Source organism: Cheilinus undulatus, linkage group 19 (assembly GCF_018320785.1).
Source record: "Cheilinus undulatus linkage group 19, ASM1832078v1, whole genome shotgun sequence".
Classification (NCBI taxonomy): Eukaryota; Metazoa; Chordata; class Actinopteri; order Labriformes; family Labridae; genus Cheilinus; species Cheilinus undulatus.
The window spans coordinates 27698796-27713577 of NC_054883.1; the positions used below are offsets into that span (position 1 = coordinate 27698796).

Consider the following 14782-nt stretch of genomic DNA (forward strand, 5'->3'; position numbering starts at 1 on the left):
TATTAGTCAGGTTAAAACTTAAATATTGTCACAGATTAACTTTACAGTGGAGTGTGATTTTGCTGACCTCCATGGGCTCCCATTTAGCTAGGCCCCAGAAAGCTCTCCCCTCCCTTCCCCTTTATGGACAGCCTTGATTATGTAATAAAAATGTCTGTTAATTTACATTTCTTAAACATTGGTGTTAAATTTAGAAAAGCCAAAACATTAAAATGTTTAAGGGTGGCAAAGAAAGCAAAACTGTTATAATAGTGGGTTAAGAAGGGTATTTCATCATGCATATTATTTCTGTTTGAAGTAATGACAAACCTTTAGTAATTTAATAGTACCTAAGTTGTATTTGCATCCTCTTTTGAGCAAATTCACCAACAAACCTTCTTGAAATCCACTTTTTTTATTCAGTGCCATGAGACTAATTGTTCTTTCTTTGTCTCTAAAGCATGCTAGTTCTTCTTCATGAGACCAAACCCCCTATAATAATAGCTTGGAAACCAGTGTCCTTTACTTTTCCTTTAAAGCACAAAATTCCCATAAATTTATTCTTATGTCTTAAATTCAGAGTTCTTTTATTAGCCCTGTGACTGTACAGTTTCTGAAAATCCACATAGCTTTCCCAAGCACAGGACAAAATGAGCGTCAGGTAAAAATTGGAGTATATTTAGAGCTGGGACAGCAAGGCCGCTCTATTCCCAGCGGATCGAGCTGTCAGGCGAGCTTGAGGCAAAAAGAGCAGCGCTGCTGGAGCTAATAAACCAACAGAGACAAATAAACAGTGATAAACACGGAGGCCGCTTCTGCCCCGTTCAGCCCTTTACAGGAGCCGAAAACAATGTGGTGAGCAATCTATGAAGTCTGAGGGACATAAATATCACGATAACACACATCAGGCTCAGTCCTAATACTCAGGACTGGATGTACGCCGTCTCAGAGGAACAGCCAAATGGAGCTTTGATGGAGGCTGCCTCAGAAACATCAACGCTGCAGATCTTATTTGCGCCCCGTCTCTTTTTGTTGGAGGAAAGCGAGTGGCTCTTTTGCCTCTTTAAGCTCTGCTTCAGGCCTCCGCTCAACAATTACCATTCACCACCAGCCTCAAATAAGACATATGAACTCTGTCTTTGCTCTTTTTCTTCTAAATGACGTATCAATTTCACCGGCAAATCAAGCACTCAGCACAAAGTGAAGTAAGGAGTCGATAAATAAAGCTAGAGGCAGAGCTGGAGAACAGTTTCTGTCAGTGGAAATCTTTTCTTTCTTCTCATGATGAGACAGATAAATGAAAAAGTCTCCTCCAAGATGACAAGGCAGAGCAATCAGGTGTATCTATTAAAGAGCGTGTTTTTTCTTTGAGAGGCTTTGATATGATCAGTAACATAGACAAACTCCTTTAATTAGACAGTGACCCTTTATCACATCAGCCTCATCTCTGCTGGCTTTAATGATAAAATCAAACAAGGAGAATATTTCTGATCATTGTTCCCTCTGGGCTTTGAACCTCTCATAAAAATAGATATATGTGTGTTTGCATGTTTATTCAAACCGAAACCAGCAGTTTAAACTCATGTGCAAGAGGCTGAGGTTTAAAGGACATGGCACTAGCTTTGCTAGTTTGGTCACAGACTTAATATTGAACATTTTAATCCCACACACATACAAATAAATATGAAAATGTTCAATAAATCACAATGCCAATGCAAGCTGCATTTAAACAAACAAAAAAAAGTCTTCATTATACCTGCTAAACATCATGAAACATGACATATTGTTGTTATGTAAAACAGTGCCACAGCTGAAAGTTTTCTACAAAAACTCAAAGTGTCAAGTGTATTTGTCTTATTTTGAAATTAAATAAATATCTCATTACAATTATTATGGGCCACATTCAGCTGATCTGACCAGATAAACATCTTATTTCAAATGCAAAAAATAAGGCCTGAATGTATTAGGAAATAATAAATACATTTCTTAAAAAATGCCCACATATGTTTCTGTTAAGTTGTGATGGAAGTTGGAAAATGAACCCAAAAGTCACCGTCTCACATGGACCTCCACAACTCTGTTGTCTCCATGCGTCCTCTGTGTGAAGGTAAGCTAATATACAGTACTGTGAAAACTTTTGGCATGTTTGGGACAAAAGTTGAGAATGGAGTGAGGTGTAGATGTGGAAAATAAGCTACCTGCAGGCACCATTAGGGGAAGCTCCCTATACGCAGACCACGCACAGCGCGTAGCAAGATGAGCTGATTTTTGTGAGTTTTATTTTGAGGTAAAGACACCAGTAAAACAAATCGCTAATAAATTGGGATAAAGGAAATGGTGAACTCACAGTGATGATTATTTCTAAACAAAGAGACATAGATGGAAATTAAATTATTAAATTATCAAGATCTTAAAATCTTTATTGTTGCAACAAGAATATCACTGGTGTCAGGCCAAAACATATCTCCATTTGTCACGATTTAATTTTTTGTTTTCATAAATGAGTGCTACTGATCACCCTTTCCAGTAGTTTTTAACCAATTTTAAAGCAATAACAGTGTCAAAATGATTTTCCTTCAGTGTTCAATTTATTACAAAAAAAAAAAAAAAACAACTGAAAAGTGGTGATTTTGGAGATACAAGGTTTTGGCCCAGCTATATGATCAAGGAATGATCATTTCTGTGACCTTTTTCTCAGATGAAAGTTAGTTTTGCTGAAAGACACAGGTCTGTGGTAGTATTTGGTATGCTTTCCTTGTATTTTTTTTTTTTTTTCAATTTCAATTTGCTTTATTTGCGTGAACAGATCTGTTACTGCCAAAGCATTGTAAAAAATAAAAAGAAAATGGCATTAAATATTTACACATAATATAAATTTACATATTAAATAATTCCACAATTAATCAACATATAATAGAAAAATCTAATTAGAAAAAAAAAGAATATATGCTTTCTGTATGTTTATAGTCAATATGCTATGCACATATGTTAATGTGCTGTGGATGTCCCACAGCACATGAATCCTTAGCGCCCTATGCCTAAAACTTTTGCATATGACTATATAAATGTGGAGTTTCTCTCAAATCACGCAATATTAGGTTATAATTTTTAGAACATTTTAGCAAAGTTTCACCATTTTTCAAATTACTCTTCATTGACTTTTACTGCTCTGGCTTGAACTGTTGGCATTGCTTCGCCCAACACTGCCCCCACAATTGCCTGCAGTATTACTACATTTCAAACATATCTTTAAGCTTTGAGAGGACATGCAATAGCTCATGTCCTTCAAATAACACTTGCCATCCAATCCCAGCACCTTGCTAGAATAAATCATGAAAAGCATGGAAAAAAACGTTTATGGATGGTGATTGGCTTGTACAAGCACCATCCACACAAGTATTGATAAAAAAGCTGGACAAATTGGCCAACAAGAAAAGGCTTTGCAGCAACAACAAACAATAGCCTTCCAGTCAGGTGAAGTCATGAGCTTAACCTCTCATCCAATCACAAGTCTTCTATCTTTGGCATAAGTTTGTTTTATCTTTGTCATTATTCAGATTTGACTTAACGTAGCTATTATTAACAAACAAGCAAACAAAATGAACGCAGTTGAATATCCATTGCAAATTAAGAGAAGCTTATTTATAAGAATCTAGTTGCCTTCTAGGACACTTAGTAACGTATATAGAACACAGCTGAGGCAGTTAAAGATACGGTAGGAGCATGTTAATGTCTTCCAGGTTGCTTATGCTAGCTACTTTTGGATAACTTGAGGGCAGCTAAGCAAAGTTTGGCGACACAAAGAGTAGCTATCTGTTAGTCGGCCCCTTAGCCCATTTCAGTTATCTACAACCTGGCTGGCTGGCAGGTAGCGAGTATAAATAGGCAGCTTGGAAAGGAAGTGCTAACCAAGCCTAGCTGCCTTACAGTTATCAACAGCCAACTGTTGGCAGGACTGTCTGGCAGGTAGCCTGCATAGGCAGCCTGGAAGACATTAACATGTCCGTACCATGTCTTTAGCTGCTGTGAAGTCAGCTAGGCTGTAAACAATATCCTAGAAGACATCTAGATGCCTACCAAATAAATAAGCTTCTCTTTATTTGCTAAGAAGATTTAACTGGGTTCATTTTGTTTGCTTGTTGTAATCTGACATTAATCCGACCTGACTTAGGGTAGCTAATATTAACAAACTTGTGCCTGATATAGAAGCTAGCAAGCAAGCTAGCATAGTTGTATGGAGAAGCAGTAGCCTTGCTTGCTCGATACTGGTGACAGGTGATTGGCTGAGAGGTAAAGCTTATGACTTCAACTGATTGGAAAGGGGGTTGAAGGACGGGACGTGCCTTCGAAGCAAACTTGAGGCTACAAAACACGATCAAGCTAATTTTTTCTAAGCTAGCTGAAGGTGCAAATAATGGAGCAAATTTAAATCATGCTTAGACAGAGACATTCAGGACAAAGTTGACAAGTCTCTTTTTCTACCAAGAGACTCACTGTTCTAGCGATTTGTTTCTTTTCTTTTTTTTTTTAATTGAGGCCGAATTCTCATTTTAAAGTGAAGCACTTCTTAAGAAATTAATTCTGCATGATGCTCGACACTGAATAACAAGTTCAGCAGACTTCAAAGGAGAGTTCAGGTGTAATGGCTGACCCCTGCAGGCTCAGTGCCTCATTGGCTGCCAATTAAAGCAATGCTAATGTCCAAAATGAAACTGAGATATTGATTTTTAAAAAAGACATCAATAACAGGCTGTTAAATATACATAGCAGGGTCAGGGAGATTAAAGGTGCTGTGGAGAGAGGAGAAAAAAAACCTCAGGGCACGGAAAATAACAGCAGGGCATTATGGGTAATGAGCTGATCATTGTTTGGCTCTTGTTCCAGGGGAGAGCTGTAACTAAAAACAAATGTAAGCACTCTGCTTTGTTTTTAACGCATAAAACACGAATGAGGTGAAGTTTTATACTTATTTATGGAGGAAAGAATTATTCTGTGTACCTTCATCTCTTTTCTAACGTTTCTCTGCAGGTAAACAAAGCCAGCACAGGCAGCCAATGACGAGATTTGTAGCGTTTGCTTTTGATATGAGTGATAATATTTAGAGAAGGGAGTGATGAACTAGGTGTGCCTGTCTGGGACTGTGATGTGTTTGACAAGAGATTTGAGATTTAATTGCATTCTTCTGTCTGCATGCAGATCGAGTTTCGTCCACCGACATAAATACTGCAGCAGCGTGAAGAGGGAGAAGGTCAAGGAAAGTTTGAATACTAACTCTGATAGGAGCTCCTCAGGCCAACTTTATTTCAGGTGTTTCCAGTTTTAATTCCTCTGTGAGGAACATTTACTGCAGCATATCTGGGAACAATTTCAACTTCAAACACTTTTACACTTTGGACTCATTTGTCGTTACATTTGTTTTAGTAATTTCCATAGAAATATTGCCTTTTTTTTTGTTTCCAACTGCCATAACAACACCAATGAATATAAACAGAGGAGGGGAGATTGTAAAACCCAATGCACCTGCCAGGAGTAAGTATAAAACCACACAATCATTCTTCCTTGTGTTTGTTTGACAATGGCTAGTGATTTCACTCTATCTTATAACTAGGGCTTTAAAACTACTCATTTTAATGCTAATTTTAATAATTAATCCCAGTTAATCATGTTTCAAAAAAGCAGTTTTCCCACCCAAGGACTCAGTTCGACTGGGGGCTGAAATTGCGACATTGTTGTACTTTCATGTGGTTCGGTTTGCGTTCACATTGCAGTATCGAGCTACAACTGTCAGTGGTGGGTAGGGTACACGGTTACAGTACTCAAGTAAAAGAGACTTAACAATAATAATTACTCAAGTAGAAGTAAAAGTACTCGTAAAAATAAGTACTTGAGTAAGAGTAAATAAGTACCTTATTAAAAGACTACTCAAGTAGTGAGTAACTTCATTTTATGCAATTTATTAAAACATATTGCATTACAACATATTATTCAGGGGTAGTAATGTAATTTGCACATTGTCATAAAAAAGTAGCATAACTTTCCAAAAGTAAAAGAAATAAAAAACTAAACTTAATACAAAAAAACAACAGTCAAGTTATGTTTGTTAATCATAATTACAGGATAAAAAAAAGATAACTATAAAAAAATAAAATGACTCTTTCTGTCATTATAGTTATCTTTTTTCTACATGGCTCATATTTATGAAATCAATCTTAAGAACCGGCCTCATTCCTGAGGTTTTGCCCATTTTGATTTAATTTTTACTTTTCAGCTCCAATTTATGATTTTTTTTATCCTGATTATCTCTTAACAAATTTGGCCCACTAGCCCCACGTTATAACCATGTTAGGTATAATCACTGATAAAAGAGATATGCCACACACACACGATAATAGTATCACCTATGACGTAATGTTAAATAATGCCGTGTAAAATCTTATTTGTGGCAGAGTTGCGGAGGTGGTTGGACACGTGACATTATTTATCACTGACACAACTGTGTCTTTGCAGTCTGCAAGTTAAAACAGAGATTTGAACTCATATGTTAGCTAACTAGCAGTGCAGTTGTTAGCTTGTTTAGCTTTCTTACCATAACGTGCTTTCTTAGATTTGATGTGCTGTTTCTGAAACTTGAGATTTCCACTGTTTTAGGTAGACACAGTAGGCAGCACATTATGTGGCTGTTGTTCCTCGTCGTTTGAAAGGCAAAGAGTCTCGATGTTGGACCAGGGATGAACATGCTCCTCTGAAGGAGACGCAGGTATTACATCTTTAGCCATTATATCCTACTGTTGATAGTAAAGGGGGAGGGGTCACTCCATTTACTCTGTGGTGCTGAGGATTTTACCTCACGCTGCTGTGAGAGCTCAGCTGAGTGTAAAAAAATAATTCATGAAAATAAATTATAGATAAGTAAAAGCAGCAACCAGTGCATGCCCAATGTAACAGAGTAGAAGTATAGTTTTTCATCACAAATGTAACGGAGTAGGAGTAAAAAGTACTCTGCACAATAACTACTCTCAGAAGTCTTATTTAAAAAAAAAAACCTACTCAAGTACATGTAACGGAGTAAATGCAACACGTTACTACCCACCTCTGATGACTGTCCTATGCTACACTTGGTGCACTCAGTGTAAAGTTGAGCCTAGGAGCCAGTCATAGCTTTGTTGGATTTATGAGATAAGACCTACTTAATCCATGTCCAGCTGAAGCATATTGGCCCTGTGATTTAACATGGAGGTTATAGCTTGGAGGGGGTCAGTTCTGAGTGGCCACACCTCAGTGTCTAGCCATCTTGGGACTAATTGAATGAAACACCACTTCTTCACTGAATGCTTAACCTTTCAGTCCTTCTTGGGCACAAGTATCTTGTGTTTATTTTGCAGTAAATATGCAGGAGTGCATGTACAAAATGACTCATGGATGTACAATGATCCTTGGTTGATGTCATAGCATTTGCCCTTTTCTTTGAATGAGTAACCCTTTTAAGGTTTAATGAAATTTTCTCAACAATGTGCCATTTTGCTGGTGTTGGGCCAAAACCTTGAATCTCCATTTTTCATTTTTTCCCCCCATAAATCAGTGCTATTGGTCATCATTTTGCATCTGCCACTGGGTTTTGACAAATATGAAAGTAATAAAAGAGACCAAAAATGCTGACTGAGACCATTTAGTGTTAAATTAGTTGGAAAGATACAGTGATACTTTCATTCCCGGAAAAGTAGAGGTTTTGGAGACAAGAGGTTTAGGCTAGACACCAACAATTTGTAATTCTTTGACTTTTATGACTTACCAAGGGACTGCAGAGGTAAACTAGCTTAAAGCTGAACCAAGTACAGTCCATTAAATGACAACATTTGTGGTTAATGATGTAATTAATCCATTAATAACTCAAATAAATTAGATTTAAAAGTTCTAACAATTGATGATAATTTGTTCTGTCTAAAACTAAGGGTACTGTACCTTCTGTTTAAAAACAAAAGAAAATGAGGAGAGCTTTAGCTTAACCTTATCAGAACAGCAAAGGAAATAAAATAGCTAAAGAAAATAGTAGTTAAAATGTTTGACATTACTTCTGACTTGTCCACGGTGTTGTCTGCAAGGTTTTTTAAGGTGAAATGAGACTTGCAAAGGAGACTTGTTGTGTCCTTATTGGGGGCAGAAAGACACCATGATGGCTTAACTGCTATGTGCCTGAAGGGGATAAAACCTATTAAGATGATTATAGAAAGTTCATTTGTGAATGTTGAATGTTAATTATGTACCTTAATCACATTATGATTAACATTTTAAGGCTGAAAGCCCTACAACAAAAAACTTGAGAGCTGAGGTCTGAACACCTTCAGTCAGCTCTCATATTGTCGGTTGGATCTCTTCACTTAAGGTTCTTTCTTTATCCATTAATTCTGGGTCAGTTCACAACAGCATGGTAGACTGGAACATGTACTCTTGAAGTCTGGACTTTAACCCTTATAAACATGTTTCAAACATGCTCGCACTTTTCAGAGTAGTCTTTTTTACCTTTCTGAGGTTGAGTTTAGACTGATTTAAACACTGATTTAAAGCTGCTGCATGTTTATAGTCTGTGTTGTCTGATGCTCCTTGGTTAAGCCTCGGTGCCTACCATCCTAGCTGGTGCTAACTTTGGCCTTACATGTTTTTTTGATAACTTAAGATCAGGATGACTCACCCTGTTAAATAATATAGTAAAAACCTAAAGAGCAAAGGCATGAAACCTTGAAGTTGCTTTCAGACCACTGAGGGAGCAAATTTTGGTTGTTTTCTCACTAGAGTTAAATCATGGGATAAATTCTACTGATTTATGTGGGTTTAAAAAATAAAAACTATTTTCTTATGGTTACACTGGAAAACCAAGCTCCACTCTGTGTTCAGATATCCCTTGCTCTCCCCTCTGTGATGCTCATCTCTCCATAAACTTTGTCTGGAAGAACTCCTGCTGCTTCCAGCACCTTGAAGCCAACTAGGCCCTAGTTTGATGAGCTGTTGATCACTCCTGCATACCGTACACCATCCATAGTAAGAACTTGTATGCCCATTTGTGTTTGAATGTGTGTAGAAGAGCACACAAGCAACACAAATTGCTGTCTTAAACCTGTAAAGTCCAATATTTAGAGAAAAAAGTTAAATAAGCTGACTGGAAGTAGGTTTTGATATCATATAAACAGTTCTCACTTCAACATCTATTTGTTGTTCTAACCACAGAATTATTTTTAATCTGACTAAATAAAAATCTTGATCCACCTGTGATCCAACTTTGTTTGGATCTTCCATCTGTTTGGCTTATTTGCACTCCATTTTACACTTTCAGTGAGGAAATGTTTAAATACTCCTGTTGTATAGCTCATCACTCTCAAAGAAAATCCCACACATGACAAACAGACCCCACCTTCTGCCCCTTTGTGTAGACAGTCTGACACAGAGAATTCACACTAGACACACACTGAATATTTTAGTCAAAACAGTGCATTTTAATGAACATCCATCTGTGTCAGGTAGTCTAAAATAAACTAATTATTCAAGTTATTTTGAATTATGAATCCCAATACATCTGACTGTAAGATAAGCATTTGGTAGTCTCTCTGCATAAAAAGTTGCAAGTGTGTAATGCAGGCATTTGCAGCACTGACAGCCACTTTAGTCGATGGAATTATATTCAATCACTTTGCATTAGATGACTTTTACAAACTGTTTTACTCTTTGATTTATTTTTCCCCCTTCAAACTTCCCTTATTTACTCATTCAGCAGTCTTATTGTCATTTATGATGGATCTTTTAAAGTACTGATGAAGAAAACAGCTAAAAGAAGCTTCTACAGGAAGCCCTTTCTCTGTTATAAGTCTAAATCACAACCTGTGATTTAGACTGAGAAATCAAGAGAATAATGTTAATTTTTAACTCACTTCCTTAGATTAATTTCATCATGTTGTAACCTCTTAAGTTAGACAACTATGTTAGCATGGAGGAACCTCTAACCCTGACCCTAACCAGAACTATATTAGCCAGAGTTAAGATTACTGCTGAGACACTGCAAGGGTGGCAGACAAACAAAGGGTGGGGGTTGGCTGCAGACAGCAGCCCTCAGGCACCCCTATTAAAGACAACTAATGAGAGATGCACCACCACCGTCAGGATGGCAGTGAAGTAATTAGCAGGTACAATGTTTTTACAAGTAGAAACACAGACTGTGGCTCTATTAGCTTAATTAGCACAATTAAAACTTAAACAGCTTAAACAGCTACGCTAGCTACATAGTCAGCGTTACTACATGAGCCAACAGTAGCTTTAACAAGATTAGCTTATGCAGCCTTAGCTAAAGTAAGGTAAGCATAAGCAAACATAGTTAAAACTAACATAGGAAGGTAAGCTGTTTTAGGTAAAGCAGCTAATGTAGTATGCCACATTAGCCTTGGCTGTGTTTGCTTTAGCTGTATTAGCTGTGCTAGAGTTTTTGCCAGTACAACACATTTCCCATTTTACAAGCAGTTACACAGACTGTGGTTCAATTAGCTTTAGCTACATTATGAAAGATTCTGCAGCTATTCTTGCTACATAATTAATGTTACTATGTGAGCATAGGTAGCAACATAGGCTTAAGCAATATTTGCTTAAGCAACTTTAGCTTTAGCAACAAAAGATTTAGCAAGCATTGTTGAAGCTAATTTAGCAGTGAAAGCTTAGCAGGTAAAGTAGATATGTAAGCCACATTAGCCTTAGCTGTGATAGCTGTAGCTATGTTGACTTCTAAGCGTTTTTTTCATGAAGGACAAGCTTTTTTTTCTGTAAGCAGACCATTGGCAGAAGTTGGCTAAATTAAACACTTTGTGAAAAAAGATTTTGCAGGTCAGGTTTAAATTTTTTTTTTTTTTTTTTACTTTTGGTGTCCTAACCTTAACTTTAAACCTTAACTTTACCCTAAATGAAAGTTTAATCAGATTTTATTTTGAAAGTTTTTTCTGTTTTCCCCTCTTGACAGTGCTCGTGTCTGACAGCAGTGATCTGCATAACTGGCATCTGAGAGAGGTGTTCTGCAGCAAGACTGTCTTACAATACTTTTAGATAATATGATATAAATCTGATGTAACTTTCAAATGATTTAGCTTGTTTACATTTACTAGAGCTTTTCAAACTGAGAGCTTCAAAATCTGACTGCTGCTCTGATGAACTTACTTGGAGTTGTCCTAGAGCTAACTGCACTTGATAAACCTGGTGCACCTTAGTATTAGGTAGCATATCAGTCATCAATGTTTGGCTTAACAAACAAACACAGAAAAGTAAATAAAGCATTTTTCTTATAGTCATCTTTTCTGGTGTCCAACCCCTCTTCCTCCCAGCACTGTCACATCAGCCATGGTGAATCATCAGGTACTAGCGTGTAGTCTTGTCATATTGTTCCATCAAGTACAAATGCACAAATATATGGCTCTGTGATCGCCTAATATAACACAATGAATATTGTAACAGACAAAAAGATTGTGCAGTCTGACCTTATAAAGCATATCTGTTGCACATATTTAAACAATTTGACTAAAATAAGTCATTATTGGTAAGTTAAGCCAATTAGCAGCAATCATGGTCTCTCACAATTGCAAAGTCTGTGCTTAAAAAGGCAAAATAATCCATGACCCAACTCTGAGTGCATTGTTAAAAAATTCTGCCACATAATATTTTGCAATGTGGTTTTGCTCTTTCTTTAGCTGTCAAAGAGTCAAAATGTTTCATCTACAGGTGGGCACTTGATCATGGCTGCCTCCCGTAGGTTTGTCACTGAAGTTTGACTGGAAAAAAACATGAAAAATTGGTGACATTTGAAACAAAATGACCACACAGGGCATGCTTTGTTAAATGACCGGAGGGAAATATAAACAGTGGACAGTAATAAATGATCTGGAACTGAAAATGACCTGCATTCTGTGTTAGAAAATGTTAGCGTTGGATGACTTTGTCCTGCTGTGAGCAGTGAGGGCATGATGGCTACTCAAACAGATTGCAGGCAGCCTGTCAAGCAGTCAATATTGACTCAGCTGTGGTTTTTGTTGGTGTGCGACACGGCTGGATAACCGAGTTACCTAGCAGCATGCATCCTGCCATGCCTCTGATTCCTCTCTATTCGAGCTGTAGGGCACCTGCTGAGGTGACATTGTTAACGCAGCCGCAGCAAATGTGAAATGCAGGTTAAGATAGTGTATTGTATTGTGTTAGCTCTTGTTATATGTTTGTAAAGGCAGCTGGGCACATGTGCAGCACATTCTTCCAGCCAAAGCTCAGGAATCAAAGAGAGAAAAAAGGAGAAGAGACATCAGAGATAAAGAGAGAGAGAGGAGAAGGGGGAGAGTCGGGAGCTGCGAAGGGAGGGTCGTGGTTTTTTACTTACATTTGCAGCCATCGTCCCACAAATATCCGGGTAGACACTCCTGACACTTGGGCCCTGTAGTGCCCTCCTTACATATACAAAATCCTGTGCCATTACAGCGATCACTGACTGAGCCAAAGGGATTACAATTACACTCTGGAAAAACAAGACAAACACATACACACAGGCTGGAAACAGGGCGGCACTTTGACTCCTGTGTGCACCACATTCCTCTAGCTTCATTATGACAAGCACAAGCTGCTTAATTAATCAAAAATGTGGCAATTTTTAAAGACTCATACAGAAAAAATGCTACCATTTCAACTGTAATGGGAAAGAATGAGAGAAGAATGATGCTGATTATAGATGCATGTAATCATTACAGCATATTTGTAATTATTAAAACATTTAGCTGGCTGTTATATAATATGCAATGAGCAAATATGCAAAGCATTTTCTGTAGCTTTGATTTAAGATGAACAAAGTGAGCTTATCTGCACATGCTTAACTAATTAATATCTGATTCATTCATACAGAAGGAGACAGAGAGAGGAGGAAAGATGAGACAGCTGGAGATGTGATGGAGGATGGAAACAGAGACAAAGAGAATGTGAAGGTTTCAGAGGAATGACAGTACATTGAAATGGGCATTGTAGTAATATGCTCTTTAAAGTTCTCAAAGTCTTCCTTCATCCTTTGTACATCATTGTCTGTAACAGAAAATCTCAAAAAGAATCCTTCTCTTTAAACATAATAACCAGTCCAGTCTCTTGTGTCCTACGCTCAGCTGACCTTCTGCTTCTCGAACACTCTGTGGCCCAAGTGACACCTATTTTGACAGCTCTGACCGTCACATCGCGCCTTCTGCCGCCGTGCCGGCTGCATGTGGCTGCGCTCGAGTAACATCAGCGGGTCAGGCAGGAGGACGGAGGTGACGGCTAGTGACAAACGGGGGAGGGGAGGTGACGGGAGCGGGTGTGAGGTAAAGCCTCTGTGACGTTATTCAGCTGCCGCTCCTGAGGCCACTTCATGTATGTGACATATGCACTGGTGTGGCACCTGTGACTGGCGGTGTGACTTCACTTTGACATTTCTCTCAGAACTCTTGTTTCCTGTCAGACTCTCCCCTCAGGACGCACAAACACACCTGCCATCGAGTGTGTGAACTCACACTCCAAATGCTGGCTAAAAAAGAAAATCCAACAGAGAACAATACCACTGCCGCAGGAACCAAATAAATGCAATTTTTACACATTTGTACTCATATGAAACAGATGATGCTGTGTATGAATGCCTGTGTAAAGGTCATACACAAAATAACAAACACCAGATGGAAATGGCTGTTAAAATTTGACATAATTACTGCAGAGGCTTGCACTATCTTCATGTAGAATACATATCAGTTAACTGTGTGAAATTATACACCAATAAATACTCAGATAGCTAGATGCTCAAACTACACCACTCCTATATGTGCATGTAGCTTCAATTAGCAGAATTAAAACAGTAATATGTATGAATCAATCACGGATTAACTGTATCTATTCTTCATGCTACAAGCTAAACAAAGCATATGATCACTTTGTGTAAATCTTCCCATCTAACTTTGCAAGCGTACAAACAAGCTTGTCTGCTGCAATATAAACCTAAAGGGCTAATATATTACCTAATGAAACAATATTTTCAAGCACTTTATTCTTTATCTGTCTCCAAATCAATCATCAGTTTTGATCATTAAGATTGGATCGATCTAGCTGGCAGATGATGCCTAGCTATAAATTAGCCTACTTCACTATACCAAGCTAGCAGCTGATAACATACTCTACTAAAATAAGCCAGTTGCTGAGACCCAGCTATAACAACCCACTATGCCAGCTCTGATGTCCAGATGAAATATACAACATTGAAGAAAGCTAGCAGAACATTCCCAAATGTAACATATTACAGTAATAGGCTAAAAGCTAGCCACTTATGCCAAAATGAAACATACTACAGTAAAACAAGCTAGCAGATGATGCCCAGATGTAACATGCTACAGAAGTACAAGCTAGCAGCTTATGCCCAACTGTAACATAGTACAGTAATACAAAGTAGCAGCTTATGCCCAAATATAACATACAACAGTAGTGCAATCTAGCAGCCAATGCCCAGCTGTAGCATACTAACGTAATAACAGCTGCCAACGCATGCCCTGCTGTAACAAACTACAGTAATACAAGCTAGCAGCTTATGCCCAAATGTTACATACTTCAGTAACACAAGCTAGCAGCTTTTGCCCAAACATCACTTTCTACAATAATTCAAGCTAGCAGCTAATACTCAACTGTAACATACTCCAGTATTACAAGCAAGGAGCTTATGCCAAATTGTAAAATAGTACAGTAATACAAGCTAGAAGCCTATGCCCAAATCTAACATGCAACAGTAATGCAAGCT

The 14782-nt window shown here is 37.9% G+C and overlaps 1 protein-coding gene across 9 annotated transcripts in view; it reads right to left on the minus strand.

The window, feature by feature from the left end:
* The window catches only part of ntng1a (netrin g1a), a 201558-nt gene that overhangs the window by 3202 nt on the left and 183574 nt on the right, over positions 1-14782 (minus strand). For 4 of the 9 annotated variants that reach the window (XM_041814498.1, XM_041814496.1, XM_041814494.1 and 1 more), the window contains one exon: positions 12368-12502. The exons of 3 other annotated variants lie outside the window; for them this stretch is intronic. In XM_041814498.1, coding sequence (XP_041670432.1) covers positions 12368-12502 — 135 coding nt within the window. The remainder of the gene's footprint in view (positions 1-12367; positions 12503-14782) is intronic. 2 more of the 9 variants (XM_041814499.1, XM_041814497.1) reach the window with 1 other exon arrangement.